The sequence below is a fragment of the Patella vulgata genome, chromosome 4 (assembly GCF_932274485.2).
Source record: "Patella vulgata chromosome 4, xgPatVulg1.2, whole genome shotgun sequence".
Taxonomy (NCBI): Eukaryota; Metazoa; Mollusca; class Gastropoda; family Patellidae; genus Patella; species Patella vulgata.
Genome location: NC_065882.2, coordinates 18,542,608 through 18,562,321, shown reverse-complemented (window position 1 = coordinate 18,562,321; position 19,714 = coordinate 18,542,608). Strand labels below are relative to the sequence as shown.

At 35.4% G+C, this 19,714-nt stretch overlaps 1 protein-coding gene across 1 annotated transcript in view; it reads left to right on the top strand.

The window, feature by feature from the left end:
* The first annotated feature begins 579 nt into the window (after positions 1–579).
* Positions 580–19,714, top strand: part of LOC126817340 (PDZ domain-containing protein GIPC3) — a 31,324-nt gene continuing 12,189 nt past the window's right edge. The window contains exons 1-2 of the mRNA XM_050544221.2: positions 580–1,195; positions 6,259–6,628. Of these exons, the coding sequence (XP_050400178.1) occupies positions 899–1,195; positions 6,259–6,628 (667 nt within the window). The 5' untranslated portion in view covers positions 580–898. The remainder of the gene's footprint in view (positions 1,196–6,258; positions 6,629–19,714) is intronic.

Here is a 19,714-nt window from a genome sequence, read left to right as displayed (position 1 = left end):
TAAAACACAATGTTTATATATATATATATATATATATATATATATATATATATATATATATATGGATTACTGAATGTTTGATATCTGTATCTTGGGCTAGTTATAAAGTACCTATGTAGTGCGGATTGGCCTTTGCGGCGTGCACGATTTATGGGGGGAATTCGACAAAAAGCCCGATGAACCACTCTCACAACTTGAGCCGCATTAAATTACATTCTACTGGACCATGCGCCGAGATCAGATTATCAAAACAGGGACTATCTGTCACTGTGAAGTTGAAATGTCATTTACCGTTCTTTTTGATTGTGTAGAATGCAGGCACTTCACAAGCATTTTCCGTAGATGGAATTATGGTTGGTTCCCTATCGAATTAGAAACGACCCTTTCACCCCCCTCTCGGGTCCGCGCTTGGTAAATCTATGAATACACCACTCTATTCTATTTTATTATTCACCTTTCAAACACAGCTTAGAGGTATATTACGTCAATATATAATACTGACAAGCTACCAATCAAAGCCCACTTCTAATACAAATAGTTGTGAAAAACGCGACTCTCCCTTGAATTCCTTTCCAACTAAACAAATAAACACTGGGCCAATTCTATTGTTACGTGTAACAGTAATTCCCATTGCATCTGTTGGTGAAAACGTTTCACCTGTACAGTTAATTAACGGTGCGAACATCATCATGCCACATTATTGCACACCTGAGAGCGCGTGCAACGAACTACCCCACCCCATACATCGACGTCACTTCCCGCAAATTGTCGGCCATTTTCAATGTTCAGTGTCAGGTATAACGAAGTGAATTTTCACCCGGTTTGATTACCTGTGAACAGGTGTATTTATTTGGACATAATCTGGATTACGATAAATTGGTGACGATAAACTTTCAAAATGCCTCTTAAAAATATACTAAACCGACAGAAGAAGAACAAAAGTAAAGAAAATCTATCCGAGAATCAGAACAGTCCGACGAGAGAAACACCCCGCCCCGAAGCCCCGACGACGACACCTGAAGCCAATGGCGGAAATACCGTAAAATCAGATCACCCTCAACAACCTCCCAGACCAAAGTTAGTGTTTCATTGTCAACAGGCACAAGGCAGTCCCACGGGTATTATATCTGGCTTCACAAACGTCAAAGAATTGTATGTAAAAATAGCCGAATGTTACGAGATACCATCCTCAGAAGTAAGTATGAAATTTTGACAGGTAGGGGTGGGATTGTAAAAATGTCAAATTTTTACCTGTCTAAAGTACAGAGAATTTTTAATTTTATTTGAAAGTCATATTAAGAAATCTACATGTTACTTACCAGAGTTTGCCTGAGACTGGTATTCCCTGTATTCACTACACACATCAAGGGTTTTGGTAAAGACTATGTTTTACTATTAGAAAAATTGATTCTGACAATAATTCCATCATGTTTTATTTACCATTACCATTATATACAATATTTACCATTTTATTTATCATTTATATCGAGACGAATTGTAGGTACCGGTATGGTATTATAATTTGTTTAATTATTCAACTCACCTGTCTCAGATATTGACAGGTAATTACTAATTACAGGTCTTCAATAAGTAATGATAAATCTATATCAACAGTGGGATGTTAATTAGCTTTTCTGACATTAACACACAACAACTATACAGAGAAATAGGGTATAAACAATGATACTATCTAATGGTGATTTTAACCAATATTACATCTCATCTAATACACATTGAATACAAATTGGTTCAGTGTACTAATATATTATAAAGTACAAAAAATCATGGACAGATACTCAATGGAGATGGAATAAACCATAATATAAAGGAGATCAACAATATACATCACACATATCTATCACACCTGTACACATTAATAAACGACTACTGTACAAATACATAGAATACTGTACACAAACAGTGGGAAGGGGCAGGGGGACAAGAGGTGTCATGCTTCGAGCTCTAACTGGCTGGTCAACTCAGGCTTGTGGTCATGGTTTCAATCCCTGGTGTGGGCGTATGTGCTTTGGAGATAGGGGCACCTTCTCAACTTCGTGGTTTTACTCCGGGTACTCCAGTTTCTTCTCACAGAAAAGACCCCTGTGCATAAAAAATAAAATAAAACAACTTGTCTGCGATATCACCCTTTGGTAGAAGCGGAATTTAAACAATAAGAACAACAACACAAACAGTGTAACATGATTTATATTGTCATATTATATCCTGCAGTTTATCTTATCTCAATATTTTATTATTACCATTCTTATAGACACAGAATACACTGTAAAGGTTACAATTCTGGAATATCTATATTCCAATATATAAGGCATTGTAAAATTTGTATTGTAACTGTATTCCAAAGTTTTAGATATTCTACTTTAAAGGAGCTAAAGTGATAATATTTGGGACCTAGAAATTGACCCAAATGGGTCGCAATGATATAATAATGTAATCTGATTGTATATAAACTGATTTACATTCAATTGTTTCGGTTTTGACTCTTAATTTCAAAACAGTTATGTCCAGCGAAATACGGCATGACTCTCAACCAAATAGGAATTTCTAGCGTATGGATATTCCAGTCTATTGCACATGCTCTCCAGGTAAGATATGACCTCACCGTTTGACATGAGTTGTGGAATATGTCTAGCCTCGTTCTTTCTGGTCACTTGTTACAAATGACACTGAAACGCACAATGGTACATTATTCATATACCAATGGTAAGATGCTTATTTTGTCTTAAATATTGGATATCAGAAGCCTACCTTTTCCTGGTAAGATCACAACATCAATGTTGATTTGAATTGACAAATAATTTGTGTTGGATGATATTGAGTTAGAGACTTAGCTACTTGAACTGTATTTATATTATATCTCACATGATGACAACCTCTCTATGAGACTAATACGAGAGAGAGAGAGAGAGAGAGATTATTCGACACAAACTAGATTGGGACTAACATATGGTTCAATTTTATTTCCATAATTTGCTTGCCTGTAGGGGATGAAACCGGAGGACCCAGAGAAAACGCACAAGGTTGGACAGGCGACCCCACTCCTTATCACATACAACCGGGGAATCAAAACCATGCCAGTTGACTCAATGACAGACTCCCTATGATACAACACGTACATGCTAACCATTCAGCCATCCAACCACAGATTATATATCCAACCACAGATTATATGATTTCATCGGAAATTATAAATAGAATTGAAAGATGTTCGTGTTTTAAAAGTGCATTGCCTTATACAAGCCTTAACACATTTATAGCTGTATCTAAAATGTGAAAAACACTCAATTAAATAGAATATTTCGGCTATGTTAAGGATTTTGTTATATTTTACATAGTAGTGTTGATATATTTAATGTCAAATTAGACAAGTATGAGTTATTTATTTGGCTGTCAATATCATTAATAATTTAAAGAGAAAACATATGGAAATCAGAATGACAGCTGAAAGCAGATTAATGTAATTTAGATATCGCTGTAGATATCATGTAATACCAAATAGGAGACATCACCTGTGTAGTGCAGTATTACCTAATAAATGATTATCTGTTACACAACATACCACAGAATGCAATCATTGTTTGGTTGACTCATGGTTAACAGATATGATATTTGTCAGCCCTGTTAGAAACTGTCAGTAAACTGATAAAACAGATCAAAATGTAGATGGTCAGATTGTTCAAATACATGTACATCTCAACAGTCAACAATATGGATTATTTTAAACATACATTATGTACATTATGCAAGAGCTAAATCTACCAATTACAGGTCTTTCTTTCGGCCTTAAATGTTATCTAAATTATTAATTAGACATTAATTAACTTATCCAGACCATAATCAACTCTAGATCTCAACGTTGGCCTGTGATATTTACTGGATTAGAACCTGATCTGCTGCTCAAAATTCATTGATGATTAAATCAAAAAATGGATAATCGAGACTATGTTTTTTTTATCGTACCGACTTTAGTAATGATGATCGAGGCTAGGTCCAAAATTCAATCGCTAAATTCTCGGTTCAGAGTGGATCAATTTGACTGAAATGTTCAGCAAATTCCTTTTACATCATCTAGTTTTTTACTATTATAGTGAGAACTGCCAGCTCTTTATCTAATCTCCCATAATGTATCTTTAATATAAAGACTGTTGCTATTATGTATAATTAAATGCATATAAGTTTGAATAACAAGTACATCAAGGTAACTTACTAACTACTGAATGTCTTTGTAAAGACCTGTAACCCACTTTATACAAATTCTTATAAAACAGTATTTACTATTGTAGCAACTTTGTGACATGTGTCAAGTCAGTAGTGAGTGATTTGATGATACATGAGGTCAAAACTACCAGACTCTCAGTGTCATTTAGTATACACATGTACATGTAGGTACCTAATTGTTTATGCATGGGATAGACAATACCCCTCTCAGATGTGACAAGTGTTATCTGTTGGTCTGAAGTCTGAAGACATATTGGCAGATGCATGCTGGATGGGTAGGCAGGGTAGGCGACTCATAATGCAAACACAAATGAAACCGGAAATCGGATGAGATTTTCAACCAGGGTATATTGATGGGCCTTGAGTTACCTCAAATACTCAAGGAAATGTCCGCATCAATGTCATCATATGCACATTGCCCTAATGACAATATCGTGCCCTCTTTTCTCCGCTGCCCTTCCCTTGTTCTTACCAAATTCAGCGATAATAAATATCAATTGCGCTATGTAGTGTATGCACAATCGATCACTCCTCGCCACTGGTTGACTCTCAGTCTCAGTGGGACCAGGGGACCAGTCAACGATGCTGGTGATCGATTGATTGTGGCTGGTATCCAAATTCCTCTGATTTCTGTTTTGATTTATCCAGTTCTGAATTTATTTGAGTATTAACTGTACTTGTTCTTCATTTAAACAATTTGCCCTGGACCAAGAAGTGTCGGTGTTTGGCACAAACTTCTGGAGAAAAAGACACAGGATGATTTTTTGAAAGATTTTTTTAATTTCATTTCAGGATCAAAAATGCAATCCATTTCCACAGAGGGCTTTCAGATTAGAGTTATTTATTTCGCTAAGTGAATTTAGGAAAGTGAAAACAAAAATAGGGAAATGTAACACAGGCGACGGGAATGTTTGTACCTTCTAGCATACTCAAGGCCAATACGCTAACATTACCACAAACCCTATTGACATTTATTATGTCCTCAGCAACCTCCTTGTTCAGGCTTAAAGTACACTTTTTACTCTGGAGCCACAGCCAATGTCTCAATCTTGATCATCTTCTTGTTCTTAGGGTTCACTGTACTCTTTAAGTGCTACTCCTGCCTCATTAGCGAACAGAATCGAATGGAACTTGGCAGGTATATACTAGACAGCCATGTACATGCGATTAACAAAAGCATTTTCTCTATTTTTAACTTGGTTGCAAAATTAAGCTATGGCCATAGTACGTCAAATCGACTCTAAACAAGAATTTAAAAAATTCTCGGCACTGTGGGGGGAAAGAGAGCAACATGCCTCAAAAAGTGCCCCAATTTTGATCTGCATACATTCCTCAGTAGATCCCAGCATGCCTCTGCATAGGGGTAGAAAAAAGTAGGAATTTTTCCCTAATTATGTTCCACAGTCACCTGTGTTGAAGAGAGCTATACCTGAAAACTTATTCATCTTGGGTTGCCAATGGTAATCTATTGATAAAATATGATACTGTTAATCCTAGATCATGACTCTTTTTGGGGCTAGTGCCATAGTGTTATAACTTGTTCTTTGTAGCTTTGATATCTGAAAATCGTGTATATGCATCACTCAGTTTCAATTTTAGTAGTAAGAGGTGTCAAACATAATGCAGGGTATGCTTACTCTTTCTAGAACAGTTCTTCTGCTTAAATAAGAGTTATGCCCCTTTATTTTCGGTAAAATGTCTGACAAGAAAAATTTTAAAATCCCATCACTGGTCTGTAATATCTTAGGGCACATGCTTTAAACAATATTATGACATATAGGGAGCTTAGAATGGATTTGAAAATTCATTTCCATGATGGACATAATAGTACATTTACAGACGCTTTCTTGGATTTGGAGCGAGGAGTGCAGAAAATAATTTTTTTTGACAAGTTTAAATGGGGTTAACGTACATTTTGATGTTAAAACAGACTTTCAGATCCCTCTAAAGAGTTTGTCTACCACTAACCCTTGAATTTGTCTTTGATTCTATTAATTGTTTTATTCTTTTTTTTCTTTGCAGATTCTATTTTGTACATTAAATACACACAAATGTGACATGACAAGATTACTAGGAGGACAAATTGGATTAGAGGATTTTATTTTCGCACATGTTAAAGGTCAACCAAAGGAAGTAGAAGTAGTGAAATCCGAAGATGCGCTAGGACTTACAATTACAGATAACGGAAATGGATATGCTTTCATTAAACGGATTAAGGAGGGAAGTATAATGGATAAAGTTCCGATAGTTTATGTTGGGGATCATATCGAGAAGTTAAACGGTCAAACCGTGGTAGGTCTAAGACATTACGAAGTAGCTAAAATGTTAAAGGAAATACCAAAAGGAACAACGTTTACATTACGAGTTGTGGAACCTCTTAAATCTGGTTTCTGTAAGTATTATTTTAATATTACCGGATAATTTGAAGTAATTTGGGTTGGAGTTGTTTTTTTATCACTAATTATAGCCTGGCACAAAACATAAAAACTATAGCCTCCTCATAATTTGTTTCCAGTCCTTTGTACATACACACAGGTAACAGAATTCTAATATAGTTGACCTGAATATCAGACTCTAATTATGTTTCAGTAAAAAAGAGCAAGTTTCATCCCTTAAAACGTCTTCAGTATACAAAACTTTTTAAGTATATGATAGTAGGCATATTGTTTAATTTTAATTGTGGATTGATGGCTATGCATCTGTCAGATCACAAACGTCTTCAGTATAAAAAACTTTCAAGTATATGATAGTGGCATATAGTTTAATTTTAATTGTGGATTGATGACTCTGCCTCTGTCAGATCACAAAGATTCAAAATATCTTTGTTCACCATGTAGGCATAAATACATGTAGGCAATGCCTTTATAAGGCCTGAGTACTAACTCTATACACTAAGACAACAATATACCCCAATAAAGATATTGTATAGTACATCTAAGGAATGTGTTCTGTAAGTATACATTAGTTATTGTTGTATTGATGAATAGAGAGATAAATAAATACTGGTCTCATTCTATCAATAAACACGCCCAGTTTCAGTCTTCATCTCTTTCTCTTACTTTTACACATTTTCTCTTTGATTAAAGTCTTTTGATCAAAAAGTACAAAACATTTGCCATTTAGTCTACAATCCTTTGTACATGTAGAGTCGAAATAAATTTTCTTATAAATCTGACATGTACATGTAGGTAGGGCTTTAAATTTGTAGTTGTTGATTATCAGACAAGTAGTGACCAAGAAATGGGCAGTGACCAGCAGATTACGTTACCTGCTATTAAAATATTGAATCAAGGTCTTGTCACGATAAAACTTTTTAACCATGTGGGTAAATTCTGGTTTCTCCCTGAAACATACAAATTATAGAAATGAAGGTCTACCATATGTTTATAAGTCCCACATTGGCTCAGTTAGCATAGGTCTGCCTCACTAACAAAGAGTTCTTGGGTTCGATCCTGGTTTTGACCAAGAAAACTCCTGGAATTTTCCACCTGGTTTCCCCTTTGTCAGTGATGCAGGATGGTGGGCCCGAAATGTAGCAGTGTCTAGTTGAAAAACTGAGGTCCCACACGGACAGTTGGTGTGCATGTAAAAGAATCCTTTGCCCATTTTCATTAGCCCGGTTGGTACAGAACAGTAGGATGTTAAACCCCATTTCATTTCATTCTTTTCATGAAAGTTAGGTGTAAATTTTATATGATATAAATCTATCGTTTAATAATTCATCTTGTGAAATTGACCTATTTGATAATATCTTTATATGACCTTTATATAGTCTTAGATACATATATATATAGTCTACTGACTATAAATCACATAAATCATGTTTTATATACATGTACCTTTACTGTGAGGTGAGATAAGTCTAATACATGCACAGTACAGGTAGATCATAAAACCTATCTATACAAGTCTTGGGTTAGATGCCAGGTTTGAGTACTGTCACCTGCCTATCTTGTGAGTTTTCTTTTGGTGCTCTTACTTCTAAGACTCCTGCACACATGCAAATTAAAGATGTACTTTATATCAATTTCACTCAATGGAAAACTTGTTCCAATAAAATATGATAGTGATTGGTTTCAAACTCAAGACAGGGTATGCTTACCCTCTTATTTGTGTAGGGGGGTTGAATGGTTAGCGAATCCGCGCTGTATCATAAGGTCTGTCATTGACTCAACTGGCGTGGTTTCGATTCCCCGGTTGTACGTGACAAGGAGTAGGGTCGCCTGTCCAACCTCGTGGGTTTTCTCCAGGTCTTCCTATTTCCTCCCACAGCTAAAGACCCTACGTGCAAGCAAATTATTGAAATAAAATTGAACCATATGTTTGTCCCAAAATTACCTAGTTTGTATCAAGTGGACGTTAAACCCCATCTCTCTCTCTCTCTCTCTCTCTCTCTCTCTCTTATTTATTTTTCTATTGATACTATATTCCCCCTAGCACCAGCGTAAAGAACAAACAAAAGAATGGATGGTGTACAATGTCATTTATTATTGACTAATAAGATGAAATATGATTTAACCGAGAATACAAAATAAAGTCATATTTCAGTCTTTAAACTTTGGGTTGGGCTTAAAAAGTAAAGAATAAATGGCGAAACACATATTTTTACGTCATGTCGTCGTGTCTATGCTTACCCTCTTATTTTAGAATATTTGAGTTTACATGTACATGTTGCTAACTATTTGGCTTGTAGTTGGTTTCCTGAATGTCAGTAGAGGAGGGTCACAATAAAGCATGTTAAAACAAACTAGAAAAGAAAGGGAGGACATGAGGTTCCACACTAACAACAGAGGTGGAATTAAAGCAGGGGTGAATACAGAGGTCCCAGACAGTCGTTTTGTCAACAGCAGTTACCATCTAAATGTCACACATTAGATGATATGGCCACTCAAGAAACTAGAAAATGAAATGAAATGGGGTTTAACGTGCTACTGTTCTGCTCCTAAACTGGGCTAATGAAGACGGGCATATGCCATAGAGTGTGCTATGAGGGAAATTTTGACCGGGCAGCAGCGCTATGGCCTACTCTTATATTGAATTCCAACTGCCAAGGGATCTTTTACGTGCACACCATTATGTACACGGGACCTCGGTTTTTCATCCCATCCGAACGACTTGACAGCTGTCCTTGTCAGGCCCTCCATCCTGCATCACTGACAAGGGGAAACCACGCCGGAACAAGAAACTAGAAATCAAAACGGTGGGCGATAATTTGACAATACAAAAACTGCATTGTAAGCGATAATGTATTTATCAAAAATCAATTGCTGGGCATTTGGTTCAGTCGTCGAACTTGAAGAAGTAAATTTAGTTCCGTGATGTGATATCTTATCACTATTAATGTATTGATTGATAGGGTAGTCACGATTTTCAGGATGATAATTATGTTGATTAGCTTGGTGTATCTATGTACTTGTATGTATTTCATGTTAGATGTCACGACTTGATAAATATGAATTATGACTAACTTGATAGTATTTGTTTGTGTAGGGTGATATTTATTGGACTCAAGTTTGGTTGCTTACATTTTAAACTTTAAATTATTATCACTTTCTTATTTCTGACCTTCATAAGGAAGAGAGTACACATGTATCTTCCTTCAAACTTTGCATAGTAATAAATTCAGTAATTGTGTAGGACTATCCATAAATCAAATGATGACTAATAAAGACAGGTTTGTGCCATACATATTGCTATGAGGAAAATTTTGCCCAGACATCGCTGCTATAGCCTACTCTTATTTCAAATTCCAACTGTCAAAGGTTTTTTTAGTGCACACCAATGTGTACTTGGAACCTCAGTTTTTTTCATTCCATCCGAATTACTAGTGACTGTCCTTGCCAGGCCACCCATCTGGCATGTTTGACATGGAGAAACTGCGCCAGAAAATCTCAAGGAACCTTTTCGGCCACCACCGCAAGCGAACCTGAGATCTTGTTAGCAAGCCAGCGTCTTAATCGCTCAGTTTGTACCTTGTGTTAATTTTTTCCAATTACTACAGGTAAACACCTACATGTATTAAAAAGGTTTTGAGTAAGGATTGGAGAAGAACCCAATTCAATTCTTGGTAGTTTTTTTTTTCTTTTAAACAACATATATCTACAGAAACTGGATTGGAGAATAAACCTATAGACCCCCTCTCCATAAAGGATGCGGGTCAGTTCACCCCACGACCGTTTCATCCTGGGCTGTTTCATACCAACCTATTTTTTTATCGGGCTGTTTCACTCCGGGCTGTTTCATCCCCCTTGTTATTAGAATAGCAGTTAATAAACTGAGTTGTACTTATTGTTAAATAAACTGTTAAACACTTACTTATTGTTTTACTCGTCGATTTTTGTTGATTACCGATCACAACCGAGATTAGTACACTGCTGTATATTCGTATTATTTGTTAAAATTGCATTGACATATTGTATAAATAATTAAAGTAATCGGAAAATCAGCTAAAGCGTATGCAATAGAAGGAGTTGAACACTATTCATGATAAAATTGCATTGACATATTGTTATTGGTATTAATGTATAAATAAAATATTAAAAATTCATGTAATGTGGGTTTTTAAATTTGTGGGATGAAACGACTCGATATAAGTGGGATGAAAGGACCTGTGTAAATTTGGGATGAAACAGCCCGAGATGAACCGGTAGTGGGATGAAACGACCTGCTCCCCTCCATAAACATCCAAACATACATGTAAATATATATTGAAAAATATATGAAAGTAACCTATTTGTGTTATAATTTATAAGAATAGTCAAGTTCTGAGCTGTAAAGTAATGACTACTGTAGAGTAATGTGAAACCATTGAAAGTTAATATATAGATTATTTATTAGGCGTAAATATGAAGACTTGTATAGATTGTATATACGATAGTATTGATTGATGATAAAAACATCATCAAATCATATAGCCAACAGATACTGGTGATGGTTATTTGCCATGTAGTCTGTTAGTATGTACATGTATATAGCCAACAGATATTGGGGATGGTTATTTGCCATGTAGTCTAGGTCGGTCGTTTTTTTTTTTTCAAATTTTTTTTTTAAAGTCAGAGAAATCAATACAGAAAAATTATTAAAATTAATTTTGTTTAATGAATTTTGGGTCTGACGTAAAAAGTAACGAACTTAAAGTTTTTATTAAACTTAAGAGCTAATTTGACTGTTTGATGATTTTCTGGGTGGAAACATTCGTCGTCTTTATTGGCAAACAAATCAATGACATCGGGATTTTTCGTGTTGCACGACTCGCACACGATTTGCCACGAACTTGAAGTGTGAAACTCCTTTAACACGTTTTTAACGATCGTGCGGGTTGTGCCTTCATTTTTCTCGAAAACGGATATTGAAAATATCGTCGTCATGTTTAAAACGACGCACCACAGACATAGGGGCAGAATAATTTCGTGGGAATGGACGTGCTTTCGTCTGCAACCATTTTGATGAGAAGCGACACCTATGACGCTTTCGTCTTGATCAACCAGTTTCAATAATGAATCAAACCATAGCCATAGTAAAGGGAAATAACTCTCGTGATATATTTCAGGTTGACACACAAAATAAAATAAAAAGATCGTGGAAAAGTGCAATAAAATAATTTAAGTCGGGGGTGGTTTTAGTTAGTCGGTCGCGTCAGGCGAAACAAAGAAATTTTTAAGGTCAGCCCAACAGATATTGGTGATGGTTATTTGCAGCGTAGTCTATTAGCATGTATATATAGCCAACAGATACTGGTCATGGTTATTTGCGGTGATGGAATTTCGCCCGTATATTCTGGACATATCCAGCGGTATTTTTCAAAGGTTCTAAATTCTCCGACCAAGAATATGCCCAATCGGATATCAAGACATGGTGAATAAGATTCAAAATTCTGAAATTAATATAACTGAGTGTATAACTACCACTCAACCCGATTATTGTTGATAATAGACTGGATTGATTAGGTAATTAAGTGATCGACGTATTTATCGTGTTATTATATAGTCTATACACCTACCTTGATTAACTACTTAATCCTTTGTCGGACAATTCATCAATTTGCCATGTACTAGCATGTACATGTAGGGGATACTCATTTGTCAGTCCGGGACGTTTCGAATTGACGGAATCGTGTGACGCGGAATTCAGTTCTGTAACAGGTCTGTCAGTTCCGACAAGGGAGGTGGTGTAAGTAGAATTGTGACGTAATTAAACACAACAAATATGTTTCGGCTGTATGGTTGGTTGAGGTGTTTTCTTAATTAGTTGATGCATGCGTTGTATCTCGAAATACCCCTTTTCACTCGATTGTCACCATTTTTAGGATTGAGAGAGTTCGAGTGTCCCCTTAGTCAACAGATACTAGTTTTTGAGATTTTCTTTTTATATTGTTGTTATCGCTGTTTTCTCTCTGCCACCAATTCTAGTAAACATCTTAAAGGTTTGAATTTTTGAGATTTTCTTTTTAAACATACTTTCAATGTTTGACTAGTACTACCTAACTTAACTACCTTTTGCAAAGTTACTGGGATTGTTTGACTATTGGTAATGAGGAGAGATATAAACATTTTGGCTTGCCCTGTTATTTTCTGAGACCCTTCAAATTTCTGCTTGTGGGTGTATATTCTACATAATCAACTGATAATGTCTTTGAAGTCAGCACATGGTGGCTTTGGGCCTTGAGGTGACATGTATCTGAAACACCAAGTGTATCAGCTACTATATCAAGGTGTTGTGTATAAGGCAGGGTATACATTAATCAACTATTACCACTCCCCATTTGAGGAGTTAAGTTTTGTTATACAGCATAAAACTGTTAAAAGTTGAGTTGTTATTGTAAATTTGACCATTGAAATGATATATCAAAATAAGAAAACACTGAAATAAGATACAATATGACAGCACATGAATTGATAATATCATAATGTAACAATGTGATGTTTATCATGTGATGATATGACATATTTCAATCAAAAGGGGGAATGGATGGCCGAATGGTTAGCACGTGCGCGCTGTATCATAAAGCCTGTCATTTAGTCAACTGCCGTCATTTCGAATCCCCGGTTGTACGTGACAAGGAGTAGGGTCGCCTGTCCAACCTCGTTGGTTTTCTTCGGGTCCTCCGGTTTCCTCCCACTGCTAAAACCCCTACGCGCAAGCAAATTATTGAAATAAAATTAAACCATATGTTAGTCCCGAAATGACCTAGTTTGTGTCGAGTGGACGTTAAACCCCATTTCTCTCTCTCTCTCTCAATCAAAAGGCCATCCTGGTTATTGCAATGGTTATCATAGAAGAATCAGGATAAAGTGACAGCAGATGTAATATAAAAAAAATAATAATAATGGATCAAATATACTAGACTCTTAATTAGTAACCATGACAACCACATCAAGCTTCATCAGGGATACTGTAGTACATATTTATATGATAAAAGTTTCATTTAAACTAAAAAAAAATCTCCTATTTCAATTTAATTGGTTTTCAACCTTAGGCTTTTGTAAACAAATTTTGTTAAACCTCTAGTCTGTAGTCAAATAGGCCATGCTAGATGAGGAAGACAGCTTTAGAGGTCACATCAATGCAATACTTTGATCTATGTTATTCACATGGTCACATGTGTAATGTTAGGCCGCGGTTAATTAATTCCTTGTTTCTCATGACCCGCCACATGTCTGTTTTCATCCATAATAATTACGCACTTCCCTAACTATTTGGTCAAATTTAGTGAGGTCACAAATTCGTCCTATAAAATTTGTAAGACAATATTTGTTTGCCTTCAAATATGAACAATGAATTGGCGCATTAAAATCGACTGTTTGTCGATAAAAATGACACTGTACGTAGGTGATAAGTAAAGTCTAGAATGTGAAAAAAAATATGTGAAACAGGAAGTTAAAAAAGCTGTATCATATCTGTCATTCAAACCATTCAAAGCATTTTCTTTCACCAAAGACGACATACATACTTCATAAGGCACTTGTCATATGTAATAAAATGCACAGAAAGATATAAATGTCTTTAAATTCCTGCTAAAATATTTTATTTAGGTGACTAGCACTCTGTGACCAACGTTTAGTTCCAATACTGCCGCTATGAAATAGCCTCGATCATGAGGTAGTGACTGATTGAAACTACTTCACAGTATTCTATAAACAGGTAGTGACTGATTGAAACTACTTCACAGTATTCTATAAACAGTCTCAAAAGGACACAAAGATACTAATAAATGTGAATACTTTGATGAAGATAGACAAAATTATAAAAGTATTTATATTATCATGATGCCATGTGCCGATGGGGTCAAAGTTGAAGACAATTAACATACAAGCTAGTTATTGGTACTGTCTTCTTCAATTTTAGAGAAACGAACACATGTGTAATAAATTCTTTGGACTGACATGTTAATAATCTAACTCCTGTTGTATTTAAAAATCCAAAGGTAGGACCTATGCTTTTAAATATTTATGTCAGAACAAATCATCAACCTGATTGGAACAGGTCAATTCGTAACCTGTCAAAGTAGAGAAAGATCATGAAGAAATGAAATGCCAAGAATGAATGAATTAACGAACAATTAACTTATAGAAGCATATCACTAATAATTTATGGTTGTAGACATATTGTGCACCAGATATTTTAATCTATAAAAATGTATTAAATGTGAAGAAATCGTGGACGCTGGTTACTGTTGGGTTTTCAATGACCAAGTAACTGACATTAGTTATTACTGAAATAGAAACAGCGATAAACTAAAAAAAATTAAAATCCATCATGTAGCATGTATATTTCACAAACACAGGTTGCGAGAAACAAACAATTAATTAACCGCGGCCTTACAATGTAATAACACAAATTTTGTCTGGGCAGTAATTATTCCACTTCTGTACTCTTTTTCAAATTAAAATAGTTAGAGCGTGCATGTTCTATCATAAGGTCTGTCATTGAGTCAACTGGTGTGGTTTTGATTCGATCCCTGGTTGTACGTGACAACGAGAAGGGTCACCTGTCCAACCTCATGGGTTTTCTCCAGGTCCTCAGGTTTCCTCCCACTGCCAAAGACCCCTACACGCAAGTGAATTATTGAAATAAAATTGAACCTATGTTAGTCCCGAAATGAACTGGTTTGTGTCGAGTGGAAGTTAAACCCGATCTCTCTCTCTCTGTCTCTCTCACTCTCTCTCTCAAATTACAACAAGGTCAGTAACTCTGAATCTTGATAAGAGTCCTCTTGAGGAATGTTGTTGAATACATGTGAAAATGGACAAGTTAAGAATAATTTGAATGTGAATGCCCTCAATATACATGTAATCACTATTATCTGCACCCATGCTTCAAATCTAAACTAAATCTTAATTTAAAATGAATAGACTAACATTTGATTGTTGATTTCTTTTGTGATGTGGGTAGTAGATAAACTTAAATTAGCTAACAGACTTCCACTTAATACTTCAAAACAAAAATTTAATCATATTGATCTTGCGCCATCAGTAATAGATCTATCAATCAAAGAGGTTAACTCCTTTATGTCACAAATCCTCTGGATAAATGGACCCATCTGAATTTAAGTTTTATAGATAAAGCTATTGGTTAAAAGGACGGCTATGATTACATCAAATCGAGCTACGGTTAATGATAAAGGTTGGAGAGAAATTTCACTGAACTTTTATTGTCAACATAACCTCAGATGGTAATCGGTGCACGTTGACCTTTGCTTGTTTGAAGGTCATTTACAACATATAACACATGGTAAAAGATAGTATGGCAGATTTAAGATTTAATCTGTCTTCATTTGAAATTGGATTTTCTGCCTTTTGAAAATCATTCTCACCTTTTTTAATAATTGGTGGTGACTTGTCTCGTCTACCAGACAGAGCAAGATTGATCTTTTTATAGTACCAGATTGGAGCCGCATTGATCCAGTGAGTAAGATGTTGATTCACTAACTCGGAGGTCTATTGCTTGATCCCGGTGTTGGCTGAGAAAGTTCATCAGGATTTTCCATTCCAGCGTGGTCAGTGGTGTAGGACGGAAGGCCTGGCAAGGGACAATATATAGTCGTTCGCATGGGATCCCTGTACACATTGGCATACATTTGGAATTCGAAATAAGAGTAGGCCGTAACGCCGCTGTGTGGGCAAAATTTCCCTCATACCGTAAAGCATGGCATATCCCTGTCTTCATTAGTCCGGTTGGAGCAGAAAAGTAGGATGTTAAACACCATTTCATTTCATTATAGAACAACAGATATCACTTCATGTGACAAAACATTTTTATTGTACCAGAATTTTACATCGGTCTTCTGGAAAAAGAACTTTGAATTTATAATGATAAAGGATATTACTAAGGAAATCATTTTATTACCCAGATTATATTCAATTTGTAGCTAACCTTTCATATTAAACACTGCAGGCTATCACTTTGATGAAGAAAATAAATGTAATTTATGTTGATCACTGACATTCAAAATAATCTTAAACTCAACAAATTATCTTAAAGCCAACCAATGACCTAATTAGAATAAAATACATGTATTATATCTCTCGTGCTTATGTAAAACTCCTTGAAACCACTAAATAAATTAGAAATTTATTTTTTAGCAATAGCTTGGTAGATTTGTCTCAAATTCTACTTATGATTTAATTTAGATACCGCGATTTAGCTAACTGTATAAATATAGTCAAATAACATCAAATCTAACATTAGTAACAGGCGAAGAATTCCTGGATTTTGCAATTTGGATTCTTTATGATTGTTCGTGCATATCTAATGAGGTGTTTGTTTTCTGTCTAAACTTTAACTTTGTACTTAATTCTATTACTTTGTACATACGGCTATTTGAAATTTAATATATCAATCAAAATTGATTATATATACATGACTGTATAAAGTATGATATATAGCAACAACCCTTTATAGATTGAAGGCGTGTGAAAAATAATATGAACATGTAGAAAACTTTGCCAGATATGTTGTATATACATGTTCATGAGTGTCAGTGTATTGTTGTTGTCATATTCTATTAGTGTATATTCTATGAATACTTTTATGCAATACCAATTATATAAATGCTGATATATAATTGATTTAATCTCTTTCATTATATTTTGTTCGAGGAGATAAAAATGGCAATTTTACATGATCAACAATTCAATAGCATGCTCTATTGTCGCGACTTGTATGCTGAAAATAGCATGTGGAGAAAAAATTGCCAACATCGTAAACTTTAAAGTGGGAGCAATGCTGATTTAGTTGGGGTTTTTTCTCTGTGACAATATAAGTTAGACATCTTTGTTGTAAAATACCTTTAATGTAGGATTCATTACAGGTTGTACACAGGATTTGTTTTATATAGTTTTTATAAAAGATTTACTAAATTTATTTTATTTTATTTTTGAAACTGTAAAGCCTCTACAAATCAAACGTAGACAATATGTTGCTACCAGGAAGAAAGTTTGTCTTTTTTAAAACCTAGTAATCCAAGTTTATATATATCCTTTTTCAACGCAGTAGTTTATATTCATGTGTAAATTAAACATTAAAGACATATTTAATCTTGTGTTTTAACAATGTCAGTGAGTCATTCAATACATTCCTATCTTTATTGATAGAGGAGTTGAAGATCATAGAGGGGTGTATGAATTGTGAGAAGTGTTTATCCTACAATGTCGTTGACACAGTTTTTTTCCCTGTAGTGAACTAATTGTGCATAAAGGGCTTAAATGGCTGTATCATTCAAGCACAATGCTGAGTTTTCTCCCGCATGTAAATAATTCCTGTTCACAAGCAAATTATTAAATTAATCCCAAAATGACATTGTGAGTCTCAAGTGGACATTAAACCCTATTTCTCACTCTATTTTATACTGTTTGTTATTTTTATTATTATTTTGTCCAAGTACAGTCAAGTTTGCTTTTTATTATGCAGTGCAAAAATGCAGCTGTTTTATCAAATTCTGAACATAACTAGTGAAAATGAAAAATTGTAATTTTGTCCTTCCAATACTAACTACATGTAGGTCATTTTGGGACTAACATGTTATACCTTTATTTCAATAATTCACATTTGCACATGGATCTTTAGCAGTTCGAGACTACCAAACATTAGTACGACTGAAGCTTGAGCATAGTTCAACAATTTGGAACCCGCAGCAAAAGACACAATTAAGCGAAACAAATAGAACAGATACAACTTAATGCAGCTAGATTCGTACTTAGCAAGCCATATAACTATCAGATCCCTGGTAGTGTTAGACTTATGATACAGTAGTTGAACTGGCCATTCCTGGAACAACACAGAAAATATTCAGATTTAATACTTATGTACAAAGTTGTTCATAGGTTAGTAGCAGTACCAATCAGCCTGGTAGCAGTACCAATGTCTTTACTGGCAGATCCATCAGAAAGTTTATACATGTACCATACCACTATAAAATTAACGTGTATCAACACTCATTGAATCATTCTTCCCACGCATAGTCAATTCTTGGAATCATCTATCGGACCAAGTTCTCCGGCTGGATTCACTAGACATCTTTAAGGAAGCTTTACAGCTGGCTGTGGATGGTGTAACCTGAGACATTAAATGTATAGCGTACATACAAGTTGGATGTTTATGAGGAACATCCGACCTCGCACATTTACAAGTTCACCCAGCATCTTCACACTATGTCCAACAGCAGATTTTGTGGAGTCATTCATTGAAGTTGAAGAGCCTGAGAGGAAACAGAAAAACGCCATAAGTTTAATCAGGCAATATGACATGCATTACATTGTTGGTCTTATATCCTTATGGGCTGGGTGGTTGATCCCTGCATTGGCTGAGAAAGTTCATTCAGATTTTCCAGCGTGGGTCCCCCTTGTCAGTGATGCAGGACGGAAGGCCTGACAAAGACAGCTGTCTAGTCGTTCGGATGGGACGAAAAAATGAGATCCCTGTATCATAAGGTCTGTCATTTAGTCAACTGGCATGGTTTCGATTCCCCGATTGTACGTGACAATGAGTAGGGTCACCTGTTCCAACCTTGTGGGTTTTTCGGCCGATTCCTCTGGTTTTCTCCCAGTGCTAAAGATCCCTACACCCAAGCGAATTATTGAAATAAAATTGAACCATGAGTTAGTCCCGAAATGACCTAGTTTGTATCAAGTGGACCTTAAACTCCCTCTCTCTCTCTCTCTCTTATGATCTACAGTCCAAAAAAGATAGACAGTTGAAAATATATTAAGTTAGCTTTTCGTCAAACATGATGCAGTTTTCACCCAATACAGATGGCCGATTGTATCATGTCTGTATGCAAACTTCACCCACAGACAAATTTTGTTTGCTTCTTAGTTGACCTTTCACATATTGTATTGACCAAATTGTTTCAATGTTGACCAATGTTATTGACCGCTTGCCGAAAGATTTTAGACTCAAATATTCCACACATTGGTACAGATATTTTAGCACGGGCAACTGTTGAAACTATCTACCCGGTTAAACTGTGTTTAAAAAGTGA